This window comes from Hippichthys cyanospilos, chromosome 15, assembly GCF_059441005.1.
Source record: "Hippichthys cyanospilos isolate Australia breed blue-spotted pipefish chromosome 15, RoL_Hcya_1.0, whole genome shotgun sequence".
In the NCBI taxonomy this organism is placed as follows: domain Eukaryota; kingdom Metazoa; phylum Chordata; class Actinopteri; order Syngnathiformes; family Syngnathidae; genus Hippichthys; species Hippichthys cyanospilos.
The window spans coordinates 8,413,228-8,439,240 of NC_142383.1; the positions used below are offsets into that span (position 1 = coordinate 8,413,228).

Genomic DNA, 26,013 nt, shown 5'->3' on the forward strand with positions numbered 1-26,013 from the left:
TTTACATGATATTACTGCGTTAAGATTGTACTACCTCCCCCCTCCAAAAAATGACTTTATGTATAACTGCGTGAATGCGAAAGAGAAATTTAAAAAGCTGCTTGAAATATCTTAATGCCGTGAGACATTTGGCCGTCGTCGCAAACTCCTTTCCTGTCTAAAGAAAACAATAAAAACACAGACGTAAAAGATGTGAAAGAGGAACATCTGGGTGAACCGAAGAAGGGCGGAACATGGCTATTGTTTAGGCACGAATACGTAAGAATGTTCATGTGAAAAGTCGATGGTCGCACAGACGACATCGAGGCGGACAGACAATGAACATAATCCAACATTAACATTTAACGTCAACATTGTTGATTTTTTTTTCTTTTTTTTGTCGTTGTGACAGTGCATGCTTTCATTGACGGCGGCGGTGGGATCATACACTATTGACACAAACTGGTAGCCAAAACGCTCATGCCTGGAAGGGCTCAGATACGCTGAACCGACCTTTTTACGGAGTGCGCAGGAAGTCATGAACTAATCCGAAAACCAGAAACATGGCCAGCCGATATGATGTGAACTTGAGAGAATCGTTGTCATTGCGAGAAAAGTTGCGCGTCTGTTTTGGGGTTGGTTTAGCGTATCTAAGCCCACAGGTAAGGATTCACAGGAGACGCAGAACCTTAATGCAAAACAGACGCACTCCGCAGTTTTTTTTTTTTTTTTTGTAAAGCTAAAAGTCCTGAATCATTTCAGAGGGATATCCCACAATGCATCACACCCTCAAGTTAGTTCCATTGACTTCATATTGTGTTTTTAACATATTTTGTTCCCTGTCAAAAATGTATTTATTTCTGAAGTACCAACTGCTATTCTAAAAGTTTTCCATATGAAATCATCCAGCCATATGACATTTTGAGGCTGATGGTGCACATTAAACTAGCTAGCGCAGTGGGATGAGAATATTTTGCTGTATATTAGACTAACAATGCAGTTTTTGATTTAAATTGTATTGTAATCCCTCTCACTCGCTAGTGTGCACATATGTATGTATGTGTGTGTGTGTGTGTATATATATATATATATATATATATATATATATATATATATATATATATATATATATATAATTGTATATGATTTTTTTTTTAATGTGCACAAATTTGCAGAATCAACCTCCTTAATGCCTCGACTTTGATTTCTCGGCAGTCAATCTAAGTAAATGAAGGGCTTAGTAGACGATGCACACCATTAAAAGATGAATGTGCCAAAATTTTAAAAGTGTTTTTCTCAAAACTGAGGATTTCAATTTGGCAACATTCAACTTGCTATAACTTGCTGGTTTTTGAGCTTCTTCCAATATATATATATATATATATATATATATATATATATATATATATATATATATATATATATATATATATATATATATATATATATATATATATATATATATATATATATACACACACACACACATACACACACACACACACACACACACACACACACACACATTCTGGAATCTTACATTGCCACAGTTCAATATTTCGACATATAAAACAGTAGATCTGTTGAAAGAACTTATGTATCTATTTTTTAAAAACAAAAGGATGAAAGCTGACATGTAAATACCTAAATAAAATTCGCTAGTGTAAAATGTGATTCTTATTGCGCCTGTTCATCAGCACGCTGAAGTTTTTCTATTTTTTTTGCATTAAGGTTCGTCTGTCACCTTTGCTGCTTGCAGGTGGGTTAGCTAGGTTTCCCGACAGAAGTAAGACATTTGCTTATGATAGAGAGAATGCAACACACAGTATCTGTAAATACTAGCTCTACAAAAATTATTTACAGCACACGGTTAGGTAATCTTTTTGTCACAGTCTATTGCATAATGGTGGTAATTCTTTAGTTTATAAATATTATAAATATACACAGAGTTTTCTTTTTTCTCTTTCGTCGTTACGTCACATTTCAACCATCCCAAACGAGGAATAGAAAACAAACACACCCATCCGTTCTTTCGTCATGCTCGTCTTAAAGCAGCATTTTCTGTTAGTCATTCTCTTAACACTGTCAAGGTTGCAAACACTTTCCGTATAGTTTGGGTTTTTGAAAGTCCAGAAAATTCCATTGTGTGAATGTGTGCTTGTTTTTGTTTGTTCTGTTTTTTTTGTTTTTTTAAAGATGATTTGCAAGTTATGATTCCACAGTGGCGCTAAACGCTGCGTCTCCTCCTCTTCCTGGTTGATGGAAAAGGAAGTCACAATCCATAATGCATTCCAGATTAAAAAAAACAAACAAAAAAACTCATAAATATAGAAATAAAAAAATTCATACATTGTATATAATTCAATATATTTCTCAGAAAGGAAGACTCATGTTTTTTATCCTACAGTTTTTTTCAATTGCCACTGCGAAATATAATATAATTGGATTTCAACACGCAGTCACATGCATTCGCGCATTCTCCCAACACTCCCATCCATACATTAAATATATACACACACATACAGGCCATATACCAGATATGTGTATATATTCATAGATATGGCATTAAAGAAAAGAAGATTATCTGTATAATATACATTCTTAAGTAGGGAGACAATGTGTCTAAAATATTATACATGGGCTTCATATGTACACGATTTCAATGAGGTTATCTGAGAAGAGAAAACAATGCAGAAGTAGTTTGGATTTCCTCTGTGGTGAAGATAAAAAAAAAAAAAATGAAAGGAAAAAAATGGGATCATAAATTAGATGCAAAGCGCATTTTGTCTTGGTCAGTCTCCGTACTGCTCAGGACAGAATCTCTCCGAGAGCCAGGGGATTCCCTGTGCTGGCCCGATGACGACGACGAGGCCGCCGCCGCCGCCGCTGTTGCGGAGCGCACGGGAGGCAGGGCCCCTGACGACATCTGCCGGAACAAATTGACCCGCTGGGGAACTGTGGTGCGAATGCCGCTTTGGAGACTCATCCCCTGGATCGCAGCCGCCACGGTCGCCGCGGGGGGCGCAATGGAGGCCAGCGAGTCGCCCGAGGCCTGGTGCGCCCGAGGCCCGAGCGAGGTGTCGTGGGGCAGCGACGGCTGCGAGGCCGACAAGTGTCGCACGTCTCGACTCAAGCTGCCCGACTGCAGGGCCTGCGTGCTCTTGTGGACGTCCCCTCGCTGGGGCGAAGGGACCTGCTGCTGCTGCGGCGACTGCTGCTGCGTCGCGCCGCCGCCCGCGGACGACACGGGCGGCTGTTGGCTAAGTTGGGACGGCTGGCCGACAGGCTGCTGGATGAGCGACAGCTGGGACGCCGTGGGAGATCCGTACTGGAAGCTCCGGCTAGCCAGTGGCGTCTGTACCGGCGGGCTGCACATGGCGGCCGTGAAGGAGCACGGCGACATGATGGCGCCCTGGAGCGGCGTCTGCGGGTTGGTGGAGGAGGAGCCGAGGTGGGAAACGCTGGCGGCGGGGTAGAGGGCGGCGGCGGCGGCAGCCGGCAGCATGCGAGCGGCGGAGGCGTTGGCGATAGCTGAAGCACTGTAGGTCAAAGGTACCGACGACTGCTGGAACTGACTCATCCCGAAGGCGGCGGAGAAGGGAGGTTGCGCCGGCGAGTTAATGATGGAGTTGCCGGACATCGGTGTCGAGTTCATCCCGCTGACCGACTGCTTGCGGTCCACCATCATCACCATCTCCCGGTCCTGGCGAATGATCTGCTTCAAGATCTCGTTTTCCTGCGTATTGAAAACGCCGGCGTTCAGGTCCTTCTGGAACTTCTGCAGCAGCAAGGAGTTCTTCTTCCCTGTTGGGGGGGAGTTGAGAGAGGTGAGGTGGCCTGGCTCGTGGCGTACAGGAACAGGAACAGCAAATATGATCAAGATGCGGCTTGAAGACTTTGACGGATGCACAAAAGAGAACCAAGCATCGAATCTGCTGGATCTGACCCAAGATATCTTGTATTTTTGTTGTAGTCAGGTCATAATTTGCAGATCGCAGATCATTGTAATTCTGTGATTAGAGCTGAAAATGAATACATCATAGCGGACGCAAGATTCATTCCAGGGAATGCTGGAAGTGCTACCATCATTATTTAATAATCCACAATTTATCAGCATTTAGAGTCAGATTTTTAAATGTACTCTTCATACTTGCGCCTTTGTCAAAATAGGTTTCTTTTTCATACTTTACTGCTGACAACACCACGTAAGAGCAGATGTGGACAGCATAGCTGGACAATCCCTCGCCAAAGTGAGGCTTCGCTGAGGGAACGTCCACCTTCGGCGGGTGCTTCATGATCCGAAGCTTCGTAAAAATACACAGACTGAGGAGGACCATCTTTACTGACCCCAATCGATGGACGTAAACCTGCTTCAATCACTGCTCAATCCGTGTATTTTTCTCAAGGCTTTGCGTCATGAAACACGCTTTGCGACTGATTGCCCAGCACTGGTAAAGAGTGATAAAGTCATTTTACAACATTAGTAAAACTAAGAAAACACATTGTTTTAATAGCATAGCTGTATCGTAGATAAAAGATCACGTCAATCTCATTCTGTTGATTGTATGTTTGCAAACGTTTAAAATGCATAAAACAAGCATTTAAAAATTACGTTTTTATCCAAATGCATTCCAGAATCTGTACATTCGGGTACTAAGTTAAATTGAATATATTTCTACTTCTCCTTAAGTGCAGTGTGAGTCCTTTTGCCACCTCTGTACTTGGCCAAGAATGGCCACGCTAATTTTTAATGTCTTCAAGCTGCACCTTTTCCACATCCAGTAAGCTCAGTCATATAGAACGTGTGGTGTGAGGTACACTGAATGGTGATGGTGGCGATGGCAACTAGAGGGGTCTGAGCGGAAGGGGTGAAGGACACAAAAGGAGACAAAGATTACGTGTGGCGTTGGCTGTCGGAAAAGTGCTGACGAAACACAGAATACTGATGAGTCGCAGCCACGCGTCACCACTCTGGACACTTTCCCTCCCAAAGACGACACCTAAGTCTAATTGAAAGTCACAGTCTATTCAAACCACAAGGACTAGCGTACGTCACGTAAGGACACAGAGAAAATCCGCTTCTTAAGACAAAGAAAAAAAGAAAGATCTATTCTACCACTCTTACCACAGAGTGCTTTTGAGGTGACGTTCATATTTATGTATGAAAGAGTTACGCATGGCAGAATCGTGTTTCCAACTAGACCGCACAATTAGATTAGAATATTGCATAATTCCTCACATACATTTAAAAAGAACTTACCACAGTGGATGTCATACGCACTGTTGAGCCCCCTTAAGCCTAATAAATACAATTGATTCAAACTGAAAACAGACTAATTATGTGTGATAAAGGCCCTCAGGCCCAGCAAGCAATTCAGATTTTTTAACGCGAGGTTTGGACATGCATCATGGCAGCTCTCATTGATGGGTTATATCCCATACGTTTACCCATTGGCAGACATCTGATCAATATTTGGAAGAGGCCCGATTCTGATCTGAGGATAAAAGATTTTTGGCTGTATTTTGGTCGACAGGTACTCAGTTTGAAAACGGGCCAATCTTCATCATTGTTTCAGCGCAGGTCTACCACGTGAGGGGCCGTGTTGTGCTTATCTGGGTGTTTGGAGCATATAGGTTTGCCTCAACACAAAGGTAATTTTGTCACAGAAAGTAGACTGCGCCTGGCGAAAAAAACAAGCTCATCTCACTTCTCATATCGGGGTGTATCAAGCTTAGTGTACATTTGTGAAGTTGGTAGACAGGCTATATCTCACTGGGAGTTCCTGCAAATTTGATTTCAAAAGGTAGGCAAGATTTTAGGCAACATACTGTAAAACCATGACCCTATCTCTGTGCATAGGTAGCATTAAACAACTTTGGGGGGTTAAGTGGAGGAGCAGAAAGACATTTCTGACGCATCATCGTATTCTAAACATGACAACAGAATAGAACTGGCCCTCCGAATCGTTGCAGAAATGTACTTTTTTGGTCTCTTATGCACACAACTTTTCTCAAAATTGGACTGTTTACTATAAAATGGGGTCTTATCATAATACTGCTAAAATTCTTGTAAATTAGAAAATGTTTACGCTGTTTACACTGCCATGACACATAAACAAAATTGGGTCAGCCATGTCTAACATTAACGAAGCGTTTCTGATCTTAAAAGGCAAACTATGGTCCAATGCGGTCAGTGGGCTTGTCCTTTTAAGACCCGTCATGATGATGCAGTGACTGAGGCCGTTCACGTCAAAGGATATATCTCTCACGATCACTGCGGGCCGTGCGTATCGACAGCCTGTGACATAACGTTGCTTGCTAAAGAAGACGGAGCGAACGGCAAGTGTGCTCAAGGCTTCAGCCGCAGTCATTCCATCATAAAGACTTGGTCCGTCCTCGGGGGAATGATACCTCTCTGCTTGGACGGTAGATTTTGCGCTCAAGGCCGTCAGTAAGCTAACAAACTCACGTCAGCTTTTAGAAGGATTGATGTCACCTCTGTGGACTCTGATTTCTCACTACAGGCTACAGCTAGCACTACTGACAACCAGTTGACTTACAAAGCTGTTTTTATGGCATTTTTAAAGGTGACAGGGTTTAGCTCTGCGGATTGGAAGAACAGTAAATAATTCAGAACGCACACAAATGCTTTGACAACAGAAAAATATGGAGCTCCAAACAGATCACTGGAACAGAGTGCACAGCAATTTGTAGTCTGCTTCACTTGCTGAATCTTTTGGCAGCGCAAAACGTCGACTATTGATAGTCAGGCTCACTGCCCGAGTACATTTTAGTTGTACTTCATATTTAAGTTCAAAATCTTTGCATTTGAGCTTTGATAACTGCCTATCCTTCATAATTTGGAGTATTTAGATAACATTTTTAGTCTTGATCAATAATACAATGAAATTGATTTATTGCTTACTGTAGGCACATATTTTCTCATATTCCACCAGAGTTTGAAATTTGGAACTGTCAGAACTATTATAATGACTTTCAATGATACTTTGGAGGAATAAAACCTTAGTCTTGTTTTGATATACATGTTTGCACAATATGTTAGTAAAATTTAGGCGTTCTTACCCTTAAATATATGACATTTTTCATGTAATGTTACGTTTTTCCCACAAAAAGAGCCTTGTTATTTCCCAACAACAAATTCGTACTCCATAAACTTTACAACCCATTTTCACAAATCTTTACAAATGCAAGATGAGCCTCACCTGTGAACAAGTTAGAAGATAACTAACTGGGAAAGGTTTCAAATTGTTAGAAAAAAGAATAAAAAAACAGAATGCCACCTTTAAAATTACAGCTAATTTAAGTCATAATTTGTTGGAGGTTTTTTTTTTTTTACATGAAATGACATCATATCTAGTTGCAAGTAAAACAACAGTGCCTCTTCTGGTTACAGACATGTAGTGTGCCACAATTAATTGCCAATTTTGCGCAATCCAACATATCAGTCCATTCATTGATAGGTCGATTGTTATTTCATCCCCAAAAGATTCAGCAGCAGACTGTTAAGTTTGTGAGCAGAGTGTTGTATAATACACTTTTTGTTGTCTGCAAAAACAACAATATAGTTTGACCATGTTTAACCCTTTAAAAGAAACTCCTGAGTAGTTTTAAGTAAATCTGTTCCATATAATCACACACTTAAAGGTGAACCCAATAAACGGAGATTTGCCGTTCATTCCCCGAACCACTTATCCTCGCTTGGGACACAGGCGAACTGGAGCCTATCCCAACTGTCTTTGGGTGAGTGTCAGGGGTCACCCGAAATAGTTTTTCAGTCAATTATAATTTCAAACTTCTGAAAAAATTTGAAATTATGAATTAAAACACCAGATTTTTTTTTCTGGTTCAAGAAAAGCATGTCATTCATTACCTTTAATAAAAAACAACAAAAAAAAGGATGATGAAAATATAAATTATTGGACAAAAAATGTGTACTAAGATCATTACCCCTCGGACAAACAAAGACAAACATTAAACAAAAAAAACAAAAAAAAAAGAAACGAAACCACACATATATAATCCCAAACAATCAAGCAATGAACATACTGTAACATAAACATGAATAGAGTTGTAATAAACAATTAGATAACGTGAATACATGCCAAACAAGCAGAAACATAGGCATGAGAACAAATGAGACTGAAATCATGATCAAGGTGCACTGATTAAAATAAGTTCAATTAAAATAATTAAAAAAAAAGTTTTAAAAAGCATTCTTTTAAGGCAGGGGTTGGAAACCTTTTCCGGTGAGGAGAGTACTCTGGGTGGCCATATTGATCTCATGCAAAATATAACAATACAATTATCTAATAATATATAGTAAAAGCATTTGTAGGTTAAATGTGTTGGCCTTTTATTTTTGGAATGCCTGGCAGGCCGGGTCAAGAGCCTTTGCAAGCAGCATAAACACAAAAGGTTCCCCACCCTTGATTTTAAGGAGAACTCAGCATTTATTTATAGCACAATTTGGCAAATCACTCAATAATGTTCATACTGCAGAAAATCAGCTCCTTGTTCCTTTGTGCTACTGTTTTTTTTTTTTTTTTATGAAACTAAAGTTGGAATGTGGAAGAAGTTAAGATGTACATTTGGGTAAGTATTGTAATGCAACAAAAACAAGATGGATTGTATTAGTAAAATTTTACTAATTCGAAGATTTGATGCCTTTGAACAAAATGATTAAAAATGAGCGCAGTAATCCAGGTGGTTAGTCTAAGAAAGGCAAAAAGCAAACATTAATGGCATGTGAATGAGGTATCTGTTTCCTGCATTGCCTCTCTTGTTGACATTGGATGCGTGTCCATCCGGGGCCAGTGTGGATGGTTGGAATTATGTGTATGCATCCTAGTACAGAAAAATAGAGGGTGAGGGACAAGCTTTTGGAAGATGAATCTGGGGGCGGATCCAAATAAGCCAGCCTCTACTGGTACAGTATTATTATTAATTTTTTTAAAAATTAAGCTTCTGTTCGAATGTTGCAACGAAAATGAAGTGTTTACCTGGTGCCTACTCGTCGGCCAGGCCACTCTTGAAAACGAGATGAGCTCGTCTCAAGACGGACTCCTGGTCAGGTGATTTTTAGATAGATAAAAGATCATGTCAAATGTGCAACACGTTATATTTTTCTTTGTTGTTGCTGTTTTTTTTTCTATTAAGAGCAAGACAAGCATGTAACCAAATGCATAGATAAATAAGAGAGAAACGATACAGTCATGACAACGCACGCGTCTTCCCTTGTATGAGACAAACTCCCCTGGTTGGTGGTGGTGGGTGGGGCAGGAAGTGAAGCCGCTCTGAGAGATGTCACTCAGAGTGGGCGGGCGGCTGTCATTTTTTATTTTTTTTAATATAACAGGAAAAAGGGCAAATGCAGATTTTCACTCAGATTAAAGGGCATCATGTTGTTGAAAGGCTACATATGGATAAATTTAGATGCCAAACTCCTAACCGAATAATGCAACCACTTCTCCTTGGACTTACGTCATTATACAACAATGTACAGTTTTTGTTGTTGTTTTTTTTTTTTCTATAAGGCACACTTAAATTCATTTTGTGTGCCTTATAATCAGGTGTACCAATATGCATGGATGGCAGCTTTAATTCACACTCTTTCCTATTTTCTTTAACCTTACAGTCCAAAAAAGTATGCTACTTTACTTCACTCAATGAATGATTGCAAATTGGCTAAATTACTATCTTAGGAAGGCTGAATGCAGAATTGAAGTTAAAGAAGGTTTGTCTTATTTGCCGTACTGGTTTGTTTGCCTTAATGTGAAATAATGAGTCTTAAAACCCAGTTCGCTGTATAACAGAAATTTCCAATAAATAAAAAATACAATAGTTCTTTCGAGACAATTTAAAGTTCATCTAGTTTTGTACTGCTTCAAAAGTAGTGAATTTGAGATGGAGATTCAAAGTATGATTTGGCCATAAGCTCTTTTGTAACAAGATTGAAATAATTTTTAACTGATATTCACACTAGAGTAACCTGCATAGAAAGGGAAGCATGCTCTACTCACAATGTTAGGAATATTCAACTTTGGGATGACATTTAAGCCCCTATCCCACTGATGGGCGAACGTTGGAGAGTGTCGGCAAAGTTAGCGGCTGTTTTGATTTCGTCAATGTTCATTCAAGGTTGCCAATGTTGGCCAAAATGTCGCTACGGGTTGCCAAAAGGTCAAACGTTTGTCAATATGTTTTATTGATTTTATTTTAACCGCTCGCAGTACAGGCAAACAACATTTTGGAAAGCAGTGACACTATTTTGTGAAAGTTGGCGACCTTGAACGCATCCTGACGCGATCAAAAGAGCCACCACTCTTGCGGGTATTCAGAAGTAGGATAGGGGCCTCATGGAGGAACCTAAATGCACTAAAACCATTCCATGCAGATTTAATTTAACTAAACTTTGAACTAAACTTTAATGAAACTAAACTTTTAAATGCTAGTTAAACGTACTGTCTACCAGAAAATGGCATGGGTGTGGATTTTAATTCCCATCCCAGTGCCAAAAAAAAAAAAGACAGAAAATGTCCTGAGTCCTTCCTTGATCAAATGCCTGTTGTGAATTTGGATGTTCAGCTCTTTGTTAAAGTAGAGCACGTTACACTGAAAAGTTCAAAATTTCGAGAATGTCAAATTAAGTTCACCATCAAAACCCAGAGTGAGTATTAACTTTAATCTAAACTTTCACCCAAAAGGTTCATATTCCAACCCATGTATATGTGGAAAAACAAACACATAGGTCTACGCCTCAGTTAATTATCAGGCAAATTATTTGCTAGAAAAACACCATGCCTCAAACCGAATCTCTGAATATGAGCTCTAATAGAAACTGTACTCACAGCAGACGAAGCGCACAACATGTTTGTTGTACACGGACGTCATTCCTTGGAGAAAAGGTTGTTTTCATTACATGAAACACACGTGTCGTCTTGACTGAGTGACGCTAATCAATGTGCGGTGTCGAGCCGGAGCAGAGTGTCCTGACACGGTAGCACTAACTTGGTGTAATAAGACCACAACTGGGCGTATTGACGCATCAAAAGGACGCACAAATACACCGACATGACAGTGAAAAGCAAAAGGAACAGTCAGATACACATCAAAGCTCCACCACTGACATCATGATAGGCACATTGCAAACTTCCCACTAGCACATAAAAAACTGCATTAAAAAGATTTGCCACTAATGGGTGTCGTTAAGACTTAAATCTCTGTGTGCTATTTTTAAAAGGCTACATATGACAATACAGGGAAACACGGTGTGCTTTGGTTGCTTGTGTGAGCGTGTAATTAGACGAAAACAACGCTGAGCAGAGCGTATGGTCGGAGGAAGACGATGGGCTCGGCTCCAGCCGCCCAGCCGAGTGAGCGGCGCTGTGGGAAAAATGGAGCTGCCGAGCCTGTGCACCCTTTCATGTTTGTGTGCTAACTGGAGTAGCCAAAAAAACAAAAAACGTTTATATATATATATATATTTCGGTGGTGTAAAAAAGGGTAGCATCCCAAGAAGAGGTTGAGGCTGGAAAAGTATTTGTTGTATAATACTGTACAGTGGAACCTATGAAGTAGAAAGAGAAGAGCGTATGGCTTGCGTGATAATAACATACTGTAAATCCAGGCTCATTTGTCATTTCAACAACAAATCTAGGTGTATATCTGCTGCACAGTTGGTTGTCATTTCATGATGGTTATTACCCATTTGAGCCTTTCCTCTCTTGTTTCATTGAGTGGGGTGTCATAAATCAAACACTTCTTGACATATGTGGTATTCTCTGCTCTCTCCGTTTAGTGTAATAAAATCCCAATTATATCGTTCACATCTGCTTTTGTTTTGTTTTATTCAGGTCATTAATCACTTCAACAACAAAATGTCATCCAATCCAGATGTAATTTTGATTGCTTGCAGGTGTGCGGTTCTTGTAGTTTGGAGTTGGTATATTTAGTCATCGTCATCTTGATATAGCTTTAGTGTCTAGTGTCATAAATCACTTAGTAAATGGCTTTTTGTCATTAGCCTTTTTGACTATAGCCTTTTGGAGTTGATGCTTCATCAATAACTACAGGTGATAAAATCCAGATTTTACTTACTCCAGGTGTAAATTTGTTGTAGTTTAATGTCACTGTCTTCAATAGTTTTACTTCCTTATTTTACAGGAAATCGTTAACTTATAATTGTCATAATCCTTTCTCTCTAGAAAATTAAGCTTTTTCTCAATTCCCAAAACAAAACAAAAAAAACCTACTTTATTTTCGCTTTCACCAGATTAATAACCAAATCAATAAGATTTATTTTATAGGGCCAATAATCATTCTACCATTTGATATTTTAACATTGCATTTTGGATGTACATTAGCTGTACTTTTATGAATCCCTATGCTTTTTTTAGAGGGGCAATAATCATATTACCATTTCATAAGTTAGTTAGAGATTCCAAAGGCCAGATGTACATTGTATTTTGGGTGTGGCTTTACTGTAGCTTAATGACTCCCTATTTTTCCTATGGAAACATTGTGCATGACCTCAGAGGTTCCACTGTAAAAGCTAATCAAAAATAATTATAAAACCCAAATGATGGAAATTAATGCCCAGTTTATTTCATACATGTGCCCCTTTTAAATTCATACCTTGTTTGCTATTTGATAGCCAGCTTCTGTAGATCAGTATTTGAAAATAAGGAAGCACCGATGCGGCTGCCTTTATAACCAGATTATACTCGAGAGGGAAAGTGGGGAGGGTCCAGCCTGAAGGGACTTCCTGTTTCCTGTCGCTGGTTGTGAATTAGTGTTTGGTTGATTTTGAGCAGGGGTGGGGAACCTTTTTTCCTAATAGGGGCCAAGAAGTCTTCCCAGGTCTAAATTAAGGAAACAATAAAAACCACGTTTTTATCATGATGTATAATGAGCGTTTGGGTCAATGTGCGAGGACCTTTATTACAATTTCATTCAAACCATATTTTAGGTTCCCCACCCCCGATTTTGGCCCTTTTATTTCGGGGGTGGGGTGCTGCTCATACCCAGGAGTGCAGATGAATAGGAAGAGGGCCACACAACACATGCATGTGAGGTTAGCTTCCATCCACTCACGGGCGTCCAGTGAGGGTGGGTAGGGTCAATACCTCCCTTGACCACCTCCAGGACGGCGGCATGCGCTTCCTCCCCAGTTAATCCAACCATAAAGATTGGTTCTTTACAAGGATTAATGCTGGTTCCAAGATGTTTGTTAATTCTTCAGAACAAATGACAGCATAACAAGGCCATGCGGCACAAGATGGCGGACACGATGCTTTCATGGAGGGAAGACGGCAAACGCAACGAGACGAGGACACGATGACAGGCAGACATCCCAAAACAGTCAGAACAGAGCACGTCATCGTCGTGAGGACCCTTACCGATGCGATCCAAGCGGTCGATGGCGACGGTTTCGAAGGCCCGCCGCATCATGGGGTACTCCTCCAGAACCTCATTAAAATGGTCCACAGAGAGGGAGAAGAGGCGGCAGTAGGTGTCGGCACGCACGCTAGCCGTCCGTCTGCCCTTGGTGAGAAGGCAGATTTCTGCAGGGCAACAGGAAACAAATATCTGAACAAACAGCGCATAAAGTTACAAAACAACACATAAAGTTACTGATTATGACAAAAACAACTTTTATTGCATCTCTGCAGGGATGGACTGTCTGGGCTAACAAAGCCTTCTTGTTGATCTAATTACTATCAGAAGCACTGAGTAATCCTCCACCCGTGGTTATATCGGAGTGTCCCAAGAATGTGTGCATAACGCTAACGTAGCCGTGGCAGCCAACCAAAACGTGTTTCTTTTTCATTTAAAACAACTTCAATGTCCCCTATTATGGACATTCAACTTCTTGGAGCTTTAAACCATGTTAATTACTAACACAAAACACCCCTGAAGTGTTATTTGGTGATGAATGTTGACGATTGTGGACAAACCCAGACAAGAGTGAGAACTTTCCAGACACTCATCAATGTCCAGCCCTCAGTTGAGTTGGGGCTTGACAGCGGTTTTGGAATAGGAAAAAAAAAATCCTGATATATAATAAAAGAAAACTTATATTCTAATATCGTATAGACATAACTTTACCGTTTTAGTTGACCTGTGCAGTACTATGAGGCAGAGCGCGCAATGCACTGAAATTCTGAACAGTCGATGTGGATCGGTGCCTGCTCCGAGTGTTAAATAACGACAACTGCATAGGATTACTTCATAAATGATACATGGACATTGCTAACAGGGGAAGAGACTTACTGGAGGTATTAAGGATTCAGCGATGACTTTGCAGATGACCACATAGGTTTATCTTAATTTTAGTATGTAGTAGTCCAATTGTCTGCTTTGATTGGCCAGTCTGCATTTGCGGGCCCGGCTTAACTAAAAGTAACTCAAGTGACACATTAGCATGGAGATGAACCGTCAACATGAAGGTACAAAAGGAGACGCTTATGTCGAGTGTAAATAAACTCTGTCACTTGAGCAACGCGGGGCCCATTTATCATCCGCCGTGCAGCTAATGGCCTCTTAATGCAATGCAGTCGGGTCCTGTCAAGCATCACACTGCATCGCTGCATTGCACCAACTGAGCTGCTCCTTTTTTAGCCTTTAGGCCTCCCTACACAATATGAAGGGATTGAACCACTTTGCATTAGCGTTTCTACAGACTCAATACCATGTGTCAGCATGTCCATACTGTATTACCACTCAAGTTGTTAATGAGTATGGACGTAAGTGTCAAACATATGTGTAAATGTGTCCAAGAGCGAGAAAACCTGCATGGCTAAGCTCTGCACGTTTATTTTAATTAAGGTTTTCTACTCTTTTTTTTTTTTCCCCCCGTAAATATATCAACTTATTTTATAAGTAGCTTGTCTAGTAACAGCGCATTTAGAGTCATAAAGTTATGTCATTCAAGCTTGGTTAACCATTGCAAATAACATGGCCATATGGTCATTGTCCAATGAAAAGCTCCAATATCCAAATTGTATTTTTTTTAAAGATATTTTCGGTAAAGTGTGCACCTTGGTGAAATATGTATTTTAGGGCTAACAAACCTGCCCCAAAAACAATTCCCAGAAAGTTTAGAAAAATCTAACGGCAAACACTGCTTGATTTTCAGTTTAGCAAGGAATACATGTATTTATACAGGGCATAAAATCCAAAATGTATGTCCCAAACAGTGGTATGAACCTACTAATTTCAAGGCGGGTAATTTAATATACAGTATTTTATACATTATAGGATCTTCTTCCTGGCTGACATGTGGGGTAACATTCATCTTCAGGTTTCAGCCAAATTGTGTACTTACTGTGCAAGAACTGTATCATTTGATGTCTCGACAGCTCCTAATTTACCTGTTACCTTTCTGTTCATAGGTTACACTTTCCTATAATGTGGCTCCAGTCAGACACATTTAGAAAGTGCAGTGTAGCACTAAAGCACTAATTCTGGTATTTTTCAACATGGCGACAGCATAGCAATTACCATGGCTTTTCTGCCTCTTCCTGTTAGCTCATCCTTGTCCTAATTTATTGATAGCAATACTACTGATTTGCACTCAAGAGGCAAGGATAGGGGACTTTGAGTAGTCACTCTGCATTGTTGAAAGACAATGTGTAACCACGCCCACTATCCAGCAGCAGCTGGTAGCTTGCGAATAGCAGAGTATACACTACATTTCTAGCTTTGGCATAATTTGCCCAAGTGAGGTCAAAATCTGAGATTTTCTTAACACTCTTCCTTGTCTTGCATGTGTACATCAAGCATGTAAAATACTCCTGGCATTTAAAATTGAATTAGGTTCTGTCTTGTGTTGCAGTCAAACCCCCAGAAAGCTTTAGCCAAGTTTTGTTCTCACGTCTGACCAAAAAGAGCCCTTCCTCTTTTGTCCCGATTCAATCTTCATTTCCCGGAGTTTTGCTGTGATATTTGGCAGGACTGGAGTGTGTCGTGAAAAGAGAGCAGGGTGTGTGCGCCACGTTGGAGCAACACCCTCACGCTGGGGGTGTGAACGGTGCGAACGCTGGAATGAAACGACGAGGCCGGATTTAACACATTGCGTTTTCAAACAAGAAAATGCCATTTCAAAGATGTGAGGCTTGGGAGTAAGGCTGGAACATTTATTGTGATTTGAGCAAAAACAATCAAAAAAGGGACATGTTTTCATGTATATATGAGATAACTCAATATAAAATATAACCCCCAATCTTCAAATTTAATATATCATAGTGAGGGAAGAACAATTTATTTTCTCAAACTACATGATGAAAACGTCATGATGGAGGGTAAATTAAAAAAAAAGACTAATATTTAGTTTAATTGATTACTGTATATCTTTTTGTGAAAAGTTTCACATTATTTTTAATTTTGAATTGTCTTCATTTTTTTAGGGAAAATAGATAATCACAGATTGTTTGTTTTTATCTTTTTTAAAATAATACAATTATTAAATATATGTATTTTAAATTAATATAACATAACATAACATAACATAATATAATATAATATAATATAATATAATATAATATAATATAATATAATATAATATAATATAATATAATATAATATAATATAATATAATATAATATAATATAATAGAATGGTGGCTTGGTAGAGCAATGTTTAGCACATCCGTCTCATATTTCAGGGACCCAAGTTCAAATCCACCTTGCTCCGGCTTCCTGTGTGAAGTGTTCTCTCTGGGCTCTCCGGCCTCCACCCACCATCAAAAAGCATGCATGGCAGGGAAATTGGACATACGAAGTTCTCCTTAGGTGTGATTGGGTGCGTGAATGGTTGTTTGTCTCTGTGTGCCCCGAAATTGAATGGTAACCTCAGGGTGTCCTCTGCCTACTGTCCGAAGCCGGCTGAGATAGGCGCCAACAAGCCTGCGACCCTTGTGAGGATAAGTGGCTCTAGAAAATGGATGGATGGATGGATAATATAATATAATAAACATGATGGGGAAATTAGTAATGTATTATTCAATAGATTTCATCTATTCACATTTAAATGTTTAAATGTATGTTATTAAAAAAGATGATGGAGAAATTTAAGTGTGACTCATACACTTCATTTTGAATATATCGGTTTTCATTACAGTAGGCGCAGGAGTGGCTTTCCGATCCACTGTGGTGTTTCTGTTCTGGGCCCGTGCGTCATTGGCTGTGGTCCTTGTGTGACCTACTGTCCTCCTCCATGTCCAGCTCATTAGCATGCTAATGGTGTCCTGTGGCAGCATTTTGTTCCTCGCTCGTCCCGCTCTCTTAGCCTTCCGTCTCTGCATACTACTTCTCGCCCTTGCTGCAGAGGCGGCGGCGCGTAAATCATCAACGGAAAAAGAAAAAAGGAAAATGCCTCGCTTTGTTCGGCCAGCTGTTCTCGACCCGCCGACTGACTGACCGACCCGGGGCTCGCTCATCTACACACATGCGGGTGGCATTACCAGCTGGCCGGCAGGGCAACAGCAGGTGGCTAGCTACAGGCATATCACGGAAAAGTCAGCGTTGCGCTCTTATTGTTTTTGACAAATCTTAATTTCCAATCAAGTCGGGATGAAAAACAATGCAATGATTTGCAAATCCATTTCAACTGGTATTTGATTGACTATAGCAATGGTTCACAAACTTTTTTTAATGATGTTCACCCTCTGGAATTGTTTTTTTTTATTTTTTTTTCAGCTACATAAGACAACCAGTGCAAGGCTTAAAACAGAGTGATGTGCCATCTGGGTCTGATTTATTAAACTCTGGAACCTCATTTGTAGTGATCTGGCAACTCCAGAAGATTGGTCATGTAATATCACCCGTTTTATTTCTGGCTGACTATATTACAAAGACAGGTTATGTATTTAACCATAAAACTGATTAACTGTTCATTTTTTTAAATCATTTTGAGTTGGACATTTCCGCTGCATGTATTTAATAAAAAAAGATAAGTGCCATTTGGTAGGCTAGAGGAGAAGGGGTCCCTGAAGTTTTCTCCAATATTTGGTTCTTGGGGTATTTTTTTAAAGCATATGAGTGGTTCTCAGAAAATAATGAATATAAAATAATATTTAAACACTAACCCATAATGAGTCAAGACATTTTTGCTCTGACTCTTATTCACCAAATTTCATTGCTTACGATATCACAAACATATTGCATGAATAAAATTTTAAAATAATTACTTGTTTGGTAAAACAGTTATGTAATAATATGCACATGTATATGCATACTAGACAGGGAGAGTTGTCGCCTGATGTTAAACAAAAAAACAAAGCCTGATTTGTGGTTATTAACCACTGCTATTATGACTCATTCTGTACGTTAACTCACTCACACCTGTTTAAAGCCTTCATACAAGCAGAATATCCGAAGCATGATCGCCAACGTCATATCCAGAGGATGATTCGTCTGAATGAGCTGTTCTGCCCTACATGTCCGCTCCACGCAGAACTTCAATGAAAAGCCCGGCAGCTCGGCACACTGACACGTGAACAGACACTTTATGACAGCAACCCCCTCCGTTTTGAATACACGGTGGCAAAACCAAAAAGACAACCAAATTTCACCCTTTGATTCTCGCCTGCGAGACATGAACCGCACCAAAGCGGAGGTATTCTTAGAATCCTCCGCCCGGCTGTATAGTGCCTGTCGAACTCAGCATAAAATATGCAGGCGCGGTCTTAAAATAGGAAACTTTGCCGTCACACTGAGATGACACGGATTTTGTCAGAGTAAACAAGAGGCGGAGGGGTTGCAGCTGACATTTAAAACATTGATGCGATCCAGACTGAGATGCGGGGGGAACGAAAAGAACAGCAGAGAGGAGGCTTCTGATTATCCACAGAATGAAAGTCCAATCCGCTTTCGTCAGTGCCGAGAGTGTGCGGCAGGAACATATAGAGGGGGGAGGCGGAGGGGCTGGAGTTCATGCAGCGTGTAGCTGTGTGCGAGGGTGGTTGTGATGATGGAGGGGGCGGGGGGGGTGCAACCTCTGCGTCCTCGGGGATGCCTGATCCACGCCTTGGCCCCCTCCAGCGACCAGATGAACGCTTACATAACGGGAGAGGGCTGACGAGCGGCCAACGCTGCCTAATGAGAATCTGCATTAATTTGACTTCAAGAGGCATCCGACGCACAGCCTCGGGCGCAAATCGGCGTGCGGCAGTATGTATACTAACTGTATTATGCCTGACCACGGGTTTGTTGAGCAAGGCGGTGCGGAGTTAAAGTAGACTTCAAATGGATCTTTCAAAAAAGACTAATACAGTATAAAATGCCACCTAAAAAGATCTTTTTGGCTCTCTGTGCAATTGTAAGCATAAAAGAATAATGCTTAAAAATGTTTGCAATGATTTATATTGAGGCTGGTTAACTGCATCAGCAGGAACTGGATGCATATGGAGACTTTCTTTTTGTCCATCCAAATGTAAATACCTGGTTTACTGTATATAGGACCTGATCTATTCTGATCCCTGGAAATCGTGTTCACCATTGTGTACTGTATGCCGTTGCTAAATATCCATCTCTGTTTGTCCACCGACTCTCAGATTGGCTCATTTTTGTTCATAAATGTATTATAGGCCATTTCCTCTCTTATCTTTGTGAATATTTACGTAAAAACCAACCACTGTACGGTTTACGCTCTCAAAAATTCTTCAAAAAACAGTTCCTAAGGTCAGTAGAGAGCTAAGACAGCATTCAAATACTCTGCTGAATTTTCATGGAATACTTTGCAAAAGGATCTGAACTTGCGGAACCTATTTCTCTGTGGGAGTCCAAATCTACCATGAAAGAGGTCTTGAGGTGTTTATATGGAGCATTTTGATTCTATCTAGCTGTTTGGATTCATTTTAATCAGAATACATGGCTCCTTGTTGACCAGGCCAGGGATAACATGTGCTGGTATGTAGAAAGTGTTGATGGTTGGATAGTGAATGGTGAAATGTAAGAATGCAGGCCAAATGAGATAGTGGATGAAAAGATTGTAGACAGGGAAATGACTGTATGAAGAGCAACTGAAAACCATGACAGCTGCATCGCCATAAAAACACAACACGCACTGAACCTTTGCGCATAAAATGTAATCCCATTTATGAATGACTGGCAAAAAATAATCAACAGCTATCGATATTGCTATTAATCACTGGCTGCGGCTAAATACCTCTTGAGTGATGCACTATAGCCAGTGAAAGTGACAGAAGGACCGAAGGCCCCGTCTTACCTCCAAAGTAGGAGCCATCAGTCAGCTTCATCTCCTTGTTGAACTTGGTGATGACGCTGGCAACGCCGTGCTGAATGAAATACATCTTCTTGCCGACGGTGCCCTCGCGGATGATGTAGTCGTTGGGCTGGAAGACTTCAAACTTCAGCTTACTTAGCATCCCGGTCACAAAGTTGGGGTCTGCGTTGGCGAACAGCGGCATGGTGGCCACCAGCTTGCGGCAGTTGAAGTTGACAATTTCCTGGCGGGAAAGGAAAAACAGGGGCATGCGACAAATGAGATCCCGGGAGAGATTGCGGCTGTGCAAAAAAAAAAAAAAAGGAACTCGGAAAAGCATTTGCCGCTCCAGCTGCTATTATCAGGCGGCACAAAATGAACTGGACGCATATTGCCGCTTTATCCCTAAAACCTCTAAAGCGCCGCTGAGGAAAACATTTTGGCACTGCTGTCAGATCTTGATGAGTTCTGCCCCATCCCAGAGCCCCCTGGTCCATCTGGAGATTAGGTGTTTGTTTTCCATTTACCCCCAAAGGGGCACAGATTGAAAGTTGCAAGCACGTGCCATGTGGATGACTTCCTCACCTTCCTATCGCCACCCTTGCTGCAAAACGGGGCAGTAACAGAGAGCTACGCAACCTCTGGGGTATACTACACGAGGGCTAGCCGCATGCCGGGGGCGATGACCTCAATCACCGAGCAGAACTAACGAATCGGACAGTAAGCACTTTTCATGCTTCAAGGAAGGCCTCTTGGCGCCGAACAATCTTTGCTTGCACAATACCTATTTAGAGATTTGTCACATGCCATTGGAATTGAACACTCATGATATTATGTTACATAATACGCTAAACATATTATTCAAAGATTAATATGTCACTCAGTTGAAGATATGGCTGGTGAAGCCGCTACATCTGTCTGTTCTACCAAGTATGCATAGAATGTCTTCAGGACAGCTAGCACGAGTATTCCTAAATAATGCAAATTTGCTTGAATTAGTGTACAATTTTAATGAATTGGTCATTAAGCGCAACCGAAAAACAATATGAACCTAAGTGAGTTGCACCAACTTTGGCAGCATGAACTGAAATTAAGCGTTTGAGATCATTGGTGATGATACTTTAACACCACTGTGGAGATATTTTAGACAAAGCTTCTTTGCAGAATTGTTCAACTTTGCCATATTGGAGGGTTTCCTAGCATGCAATGCCTGTTTAAGGTAACAGCAAAGCATCTCAATTGAATTTAAACCGGAACATCTTCCAAAAAGTTGCCTTTGTGTTCTTTTGTAACATGTCTCATGGATGCCATTTTTCTTATAGCGGAGTCAGGAACACTAAACCTAACTGATGCCAGCAAGACCTGAAGTTGTTTGGAGGGTTTTCTGCTCTTTTGCGACCCCCTGGATGAGTTGTCGTCACATTCTTGGAGTGATCATCGTTGGCTGACCATTTCTGGAGGGCTTGCCACAGTTCTCAGTTCTCTTCATTGGATTTTGGGTAATGGCTCTGACAGTTGGAGACCAACAACCTAGGAACTGGCATTATAACCATTTTCAGATGGATACACTTGTTTTTTGCAATTCTTTTGGAATTTATTTAACAAGTGAGACAGGGGCAAGATGGGTTTGTATTCACCCATGGTGAATAAAATCAGTACAGTATTTAGAAACTGCATTTGACATATCCTAAAGTTGCCTCAGTCAAATTGCTTTGATGAAATGAAACCTTTGGGAGCGATTACTATGCAAAAACACAGAAATCAGGAGGGGAGCAAATACTTTTTCACCCCAACGTGTGTTTCCATGTTACAATACTATACGTTATGTTGCTGGTTAGTTACTACCGTATCTTCTTTGCTAGGTCTAAGAAGAAAACTGCACCTTGATTTCACACTTTGTATACATTTGTACAGAACCAACAAAAAATGAACCATTTCCTCTTTCCACTTCACATTCTAATGAATTCCTAAGTAACTAGGAATTAAGTTTAGCTTTTTCTTTATTGTTTTCCGATAGATGTAAACATTGTCACCTGATGCGGCTGAGTGCTGACTGTGAACAAATTAGTGCTTCCAGGTTAGCAGAAACGCAAAATACAAATACAAATGTATTATTACAGTAAGAATGTATTTTCTGACATGTATTCATAATATTGGCATCTTAGTGGTTTTGTTGCTTCCCAGGTGGTCACACTCGCTGGAGCAAGCAATGTCGGCGGTGGCTTTAATCTTGCGATAAAACGCCATGCCAGATTCTTCGCATAGTCTGCAGAGTGGAGAGGATCCTCGCTCCCACTATGACCCCAACCCCTCCTTCCCCGTTCTCCCCACGCTCCCTTCCAAATTTGGCCGGGAAGGCAAGGTGCCAACAACAGTCAGGTGGCCGTCAGCCAACGATCCCGCCTCAGCTCTTGGATGTTACTGTGGGAAGTCTGGATTAGATGTACTTCACCGGGTGAAGAGAATCCTAGCCGCAAAAATTTCCTGCCAGGGACGTTCAAACTGGGCACGTCCATAAAATCGAGTGTTTTGGAGTGAAATGATGATGTAAGTGCTTGTGTGACTCAGTTTGTCTTTCCTCGCCAGTCCCACGGGGCAGATTTTATTGTGACGCTGTCACCAGGCAGATTTTGCCTACTCTGCATAGTGGACAAAAAAAGCCTGTAAGGATTTTCCGCATTGTAGGTAATAACCATAAATCCCCTGCGCGTCCTTCCTCCGCCGCAGGTGTCTGGGATCTGCAGTGTTCGACCCTGCCAGCGAGCGAGTGCGCTTAATGGGTCTGCATGGGAGACAGTCACGAATGCCACGCTTGCATGGCTTTTATGACGCCCTTTGCCCATATCTGCCGAGCGTAATTACTCATGTAATCCTGTGGATACGGGGAGTCGCAAAGTAAAAAAACTGATCAATGGCTTCATCATCAATCTCAATATGGCTGATGTCTACGCGTACATATCTTGTTGTTATTAACCTTTGCAGGTATTAAACAGATTTGAGTACACTGTTGTTAACTTCAAACTTATAAATATTGAACATATACTGATGTGCTAATGTGGATCCTCATTTAAAAAATAAATAGAGGAGCAAACTCACAATGCTTTTTAGAGACAAAACATTATAGTGGTGGAGCCGTTGATGGAGTGTTGAGGGGGGTGACATTAGATAACTATGATCTCTGATTGGCTGTTAGCTAGCGAATCAGCGCACAGGGCAAGAAGAAGAACTTATGAACGTGAATAAACTGTAAGTGAAGGAAAGCCTTGACAATTCCACTCATTTTACATATCCGCATTTTGATGTAAAATGTCTGTGTCTGTGCAGGAAGAGCGAGAAGATGAGTTTGTCACTATGGTGCAAGAGAGACCGGAATTATATTACCACAGGGGTAAGGCAAAAAAGTGAAGAAAGCCACACTATGGGAGGACATTATGTCAGCATTGCACAATACTGTGTAAAGCGCGTGTGTGCTTCACGTGGAGTTCATCGTGAGCGGAAAAGATAGTGGTACGGATTGTTCACATTTTTATATCCCTCCTCCTCGTAAAAAGCTTTACTGATGTTTTTTTTCTTCTAAATATGTCTACCGCCGCCGATGATGTGGAGGGCTATTACTTCTCATGTATATGCAGAAGGCACATAATAGCAGAGGTGGGCACTTTGTCAGCACTGACCGAATATCTGTCAGTCCCTTGCCGATGGACGCCCGTTTAGTAAATTCAACCTTTTTAAACCGTTTTAAACCACCTGTAGTGTGTATGACAGATGAAATTTAGACAAATTCAGACAAATGTTAATGAAACCCTCTTCTATAGTAGAAGGACAGACAGTTATAAATGAGAATCAACATCTGCCACTTCAGAGTCACGTAAAGCATGATAATGCCATTTAGTGGACATGATTGTTAATTGCACTCTTGTCCCCTGTATTAAACATGATGGTGCCTTATAGCCTACGGTTAAACCCCTTAGCTGGTTTTGTTTTCACGTTACACTTATATTATGGCAATGTGTTTCAATTGCAGTGTAAGTGTAGAACCACAGACATGACGCTGCCTTTATGTATAAACAATAAAACAGAAAAAAGAATGAATATGAGTGCAGACAGAGGTAGACCAGTGCCTAACGAATGATGGACCAGCAAATAAATGTAAGTTGACCACCTCTGCATAATAGTCAGCGTCGCAGATGCAGTGTAATTCCTGTCATTTTTCTAGCGTGATGTGCCGACCGCCGGGCAAAAGCCACAGAGGCTAGGCTGTGTATTCTTTTGTTTATTCATTGATGAATCAGATCAATGCTTTGAATCCCATCAGTTTATTTAAAGATTTCAAAGATTTCAAACTGATTGAAAACAAATGTGCCGGGTTTTCACAAAATCAGAATTATGTCTCTGAAAATGGAAAATTGAGGCATTGAAATATGAATATAAATATATTATAAACCATATTGATGCCATACCTTGTTGACCCTCAAAGACATCATTCAAACTTCGTAATTTTCCATTATCTGTGTGTGTAGGTTTGTTTTGATAAGAATCAAACAAACCCTCAAGGACAAAACCATTTTTGCAGAAGCCCTGGGAATTGCAAAATGGCTCAAAAAGAGTCGACTTCCCATGTCTTTTCAGGTATGGGTTCTTGAGAATTCTTTTTGGATATACACATTGTAAATATCGAATGACAATTACATTTCATCTTATAATGAGAAACCTCTTTCAGGCACTGATTTTTTAAAACCTTAGAGACATCGCAACCAGCATTCAATTTTGTGTACTTAATAAATTCGCTGAAAAGCTATCCCCTGAAAATTCTCCTATTTAATGGTTTTGTATATGCTGTAATGTTACATGAAGATGGGAAAATTAGAAATTGGTGTCAATTCCATCACTAACTTTAACTAATCTAATTTACGTTCTCCTCACCTCTTTGAGTGGGTCATTGAGTTCACTCAGGATGTTGTCCTCGTCGAAGATCTTTCCCTGGTAGCGATGTTCATAGTAGTCATGTATCTTTTGCCGCATGTCCGCCGGAAGCTTGTGGAAGGACATGTATTGCTCTACTTGTTTGTACTGCGGGAGGCAAAGATAAACAAAAAGCAGACGCGTATGAGTTTCAATTAATGCATTCGTTCTTTCATGGATAAATGAAAGTACCAACTCATTTAACAGCAAAACGCAAGTCTTTTCATTGCTTGGTCCTATGTGTGCAGGAGGGGAGAGGGAGTAAGAGGGGAAGTCAGGTGGCAGCAAGGGGAGAGTAGAAACAAATTGCTGCCCGAGGCTACGTCAATCCAAGGTTGCATTTGCCATTATTTCAAGCAAACATGCTTAATGCTGGTGGGCAGCAAACCCATGATCTTAATATGATGTAGTGAGTTACAAGGAACATCCGACTGACGTATTCAGGTTATAGTCCTAATTGTTCTCAGCCAGGGTAAAGAAAAAAATATATACAGGTATATATATATATATATATATATATATATATATATATATATATATATATATATATATATATATATATATATATATATATATATATATATGACTTTTCTCATTTTGCCATGTCAAACAAATTATAAAATGTTTCCACGTACTCCTTGCTATCAAATAGTCATGACTATTTGGTACATTGGATGAGTATTTCTTTTGACGCTTGATATGTCCTATTGTGTGAGTGATCATTGAATGCAGCTCCAGCGACAGTACTTGGTTTCTTTTTCTATGGGTCATGGGTATGGGCAAGCGTGCCTCAAGCCTGGCCCACAACATGAAACTGGCACAGCATGC

The 26,013-nt window shown here is 40.5% G+C and overlaps 1 protein-coding gene across 1 annotated transcript in view; it reads right to left on the bottom strand.

The window, feature by feature from the left end:
- Nucleotides 1–1,389: 1,389 nt before the first annotated feature.
- Nucleotides 1,390–26,013, bottom strand: part of hcn1 (hyperpolarization activated cyclic nucleotide-gated potassium channel 1) — an 82,403-nt gene continuing 57,779 nt past the window's right edge. The window contains exons 5-8 of the mRNA XM_088435139.1: nt 25,147–25,293; nt 20,227–20,467; nt 13,398–13,562; nt 1,390–3,783 (exon numbers count right to left, since the gene is read on the bottom strand). Coding sequence (XP_088291265.1) covers nt 2,738–3,783; nt 13,398–13,562; nt 20,227–20,467; nt 25,147–25,293 — 1,599 coding nt within the window. The 3' untranslated portion in view covers nt 1,390–2,737. The remainder of the gene's footprint in view (nt 3,784–13,397; nt 13,563–20,226; nt 20,468–25,146; nt 25,294–26,013) is intronic.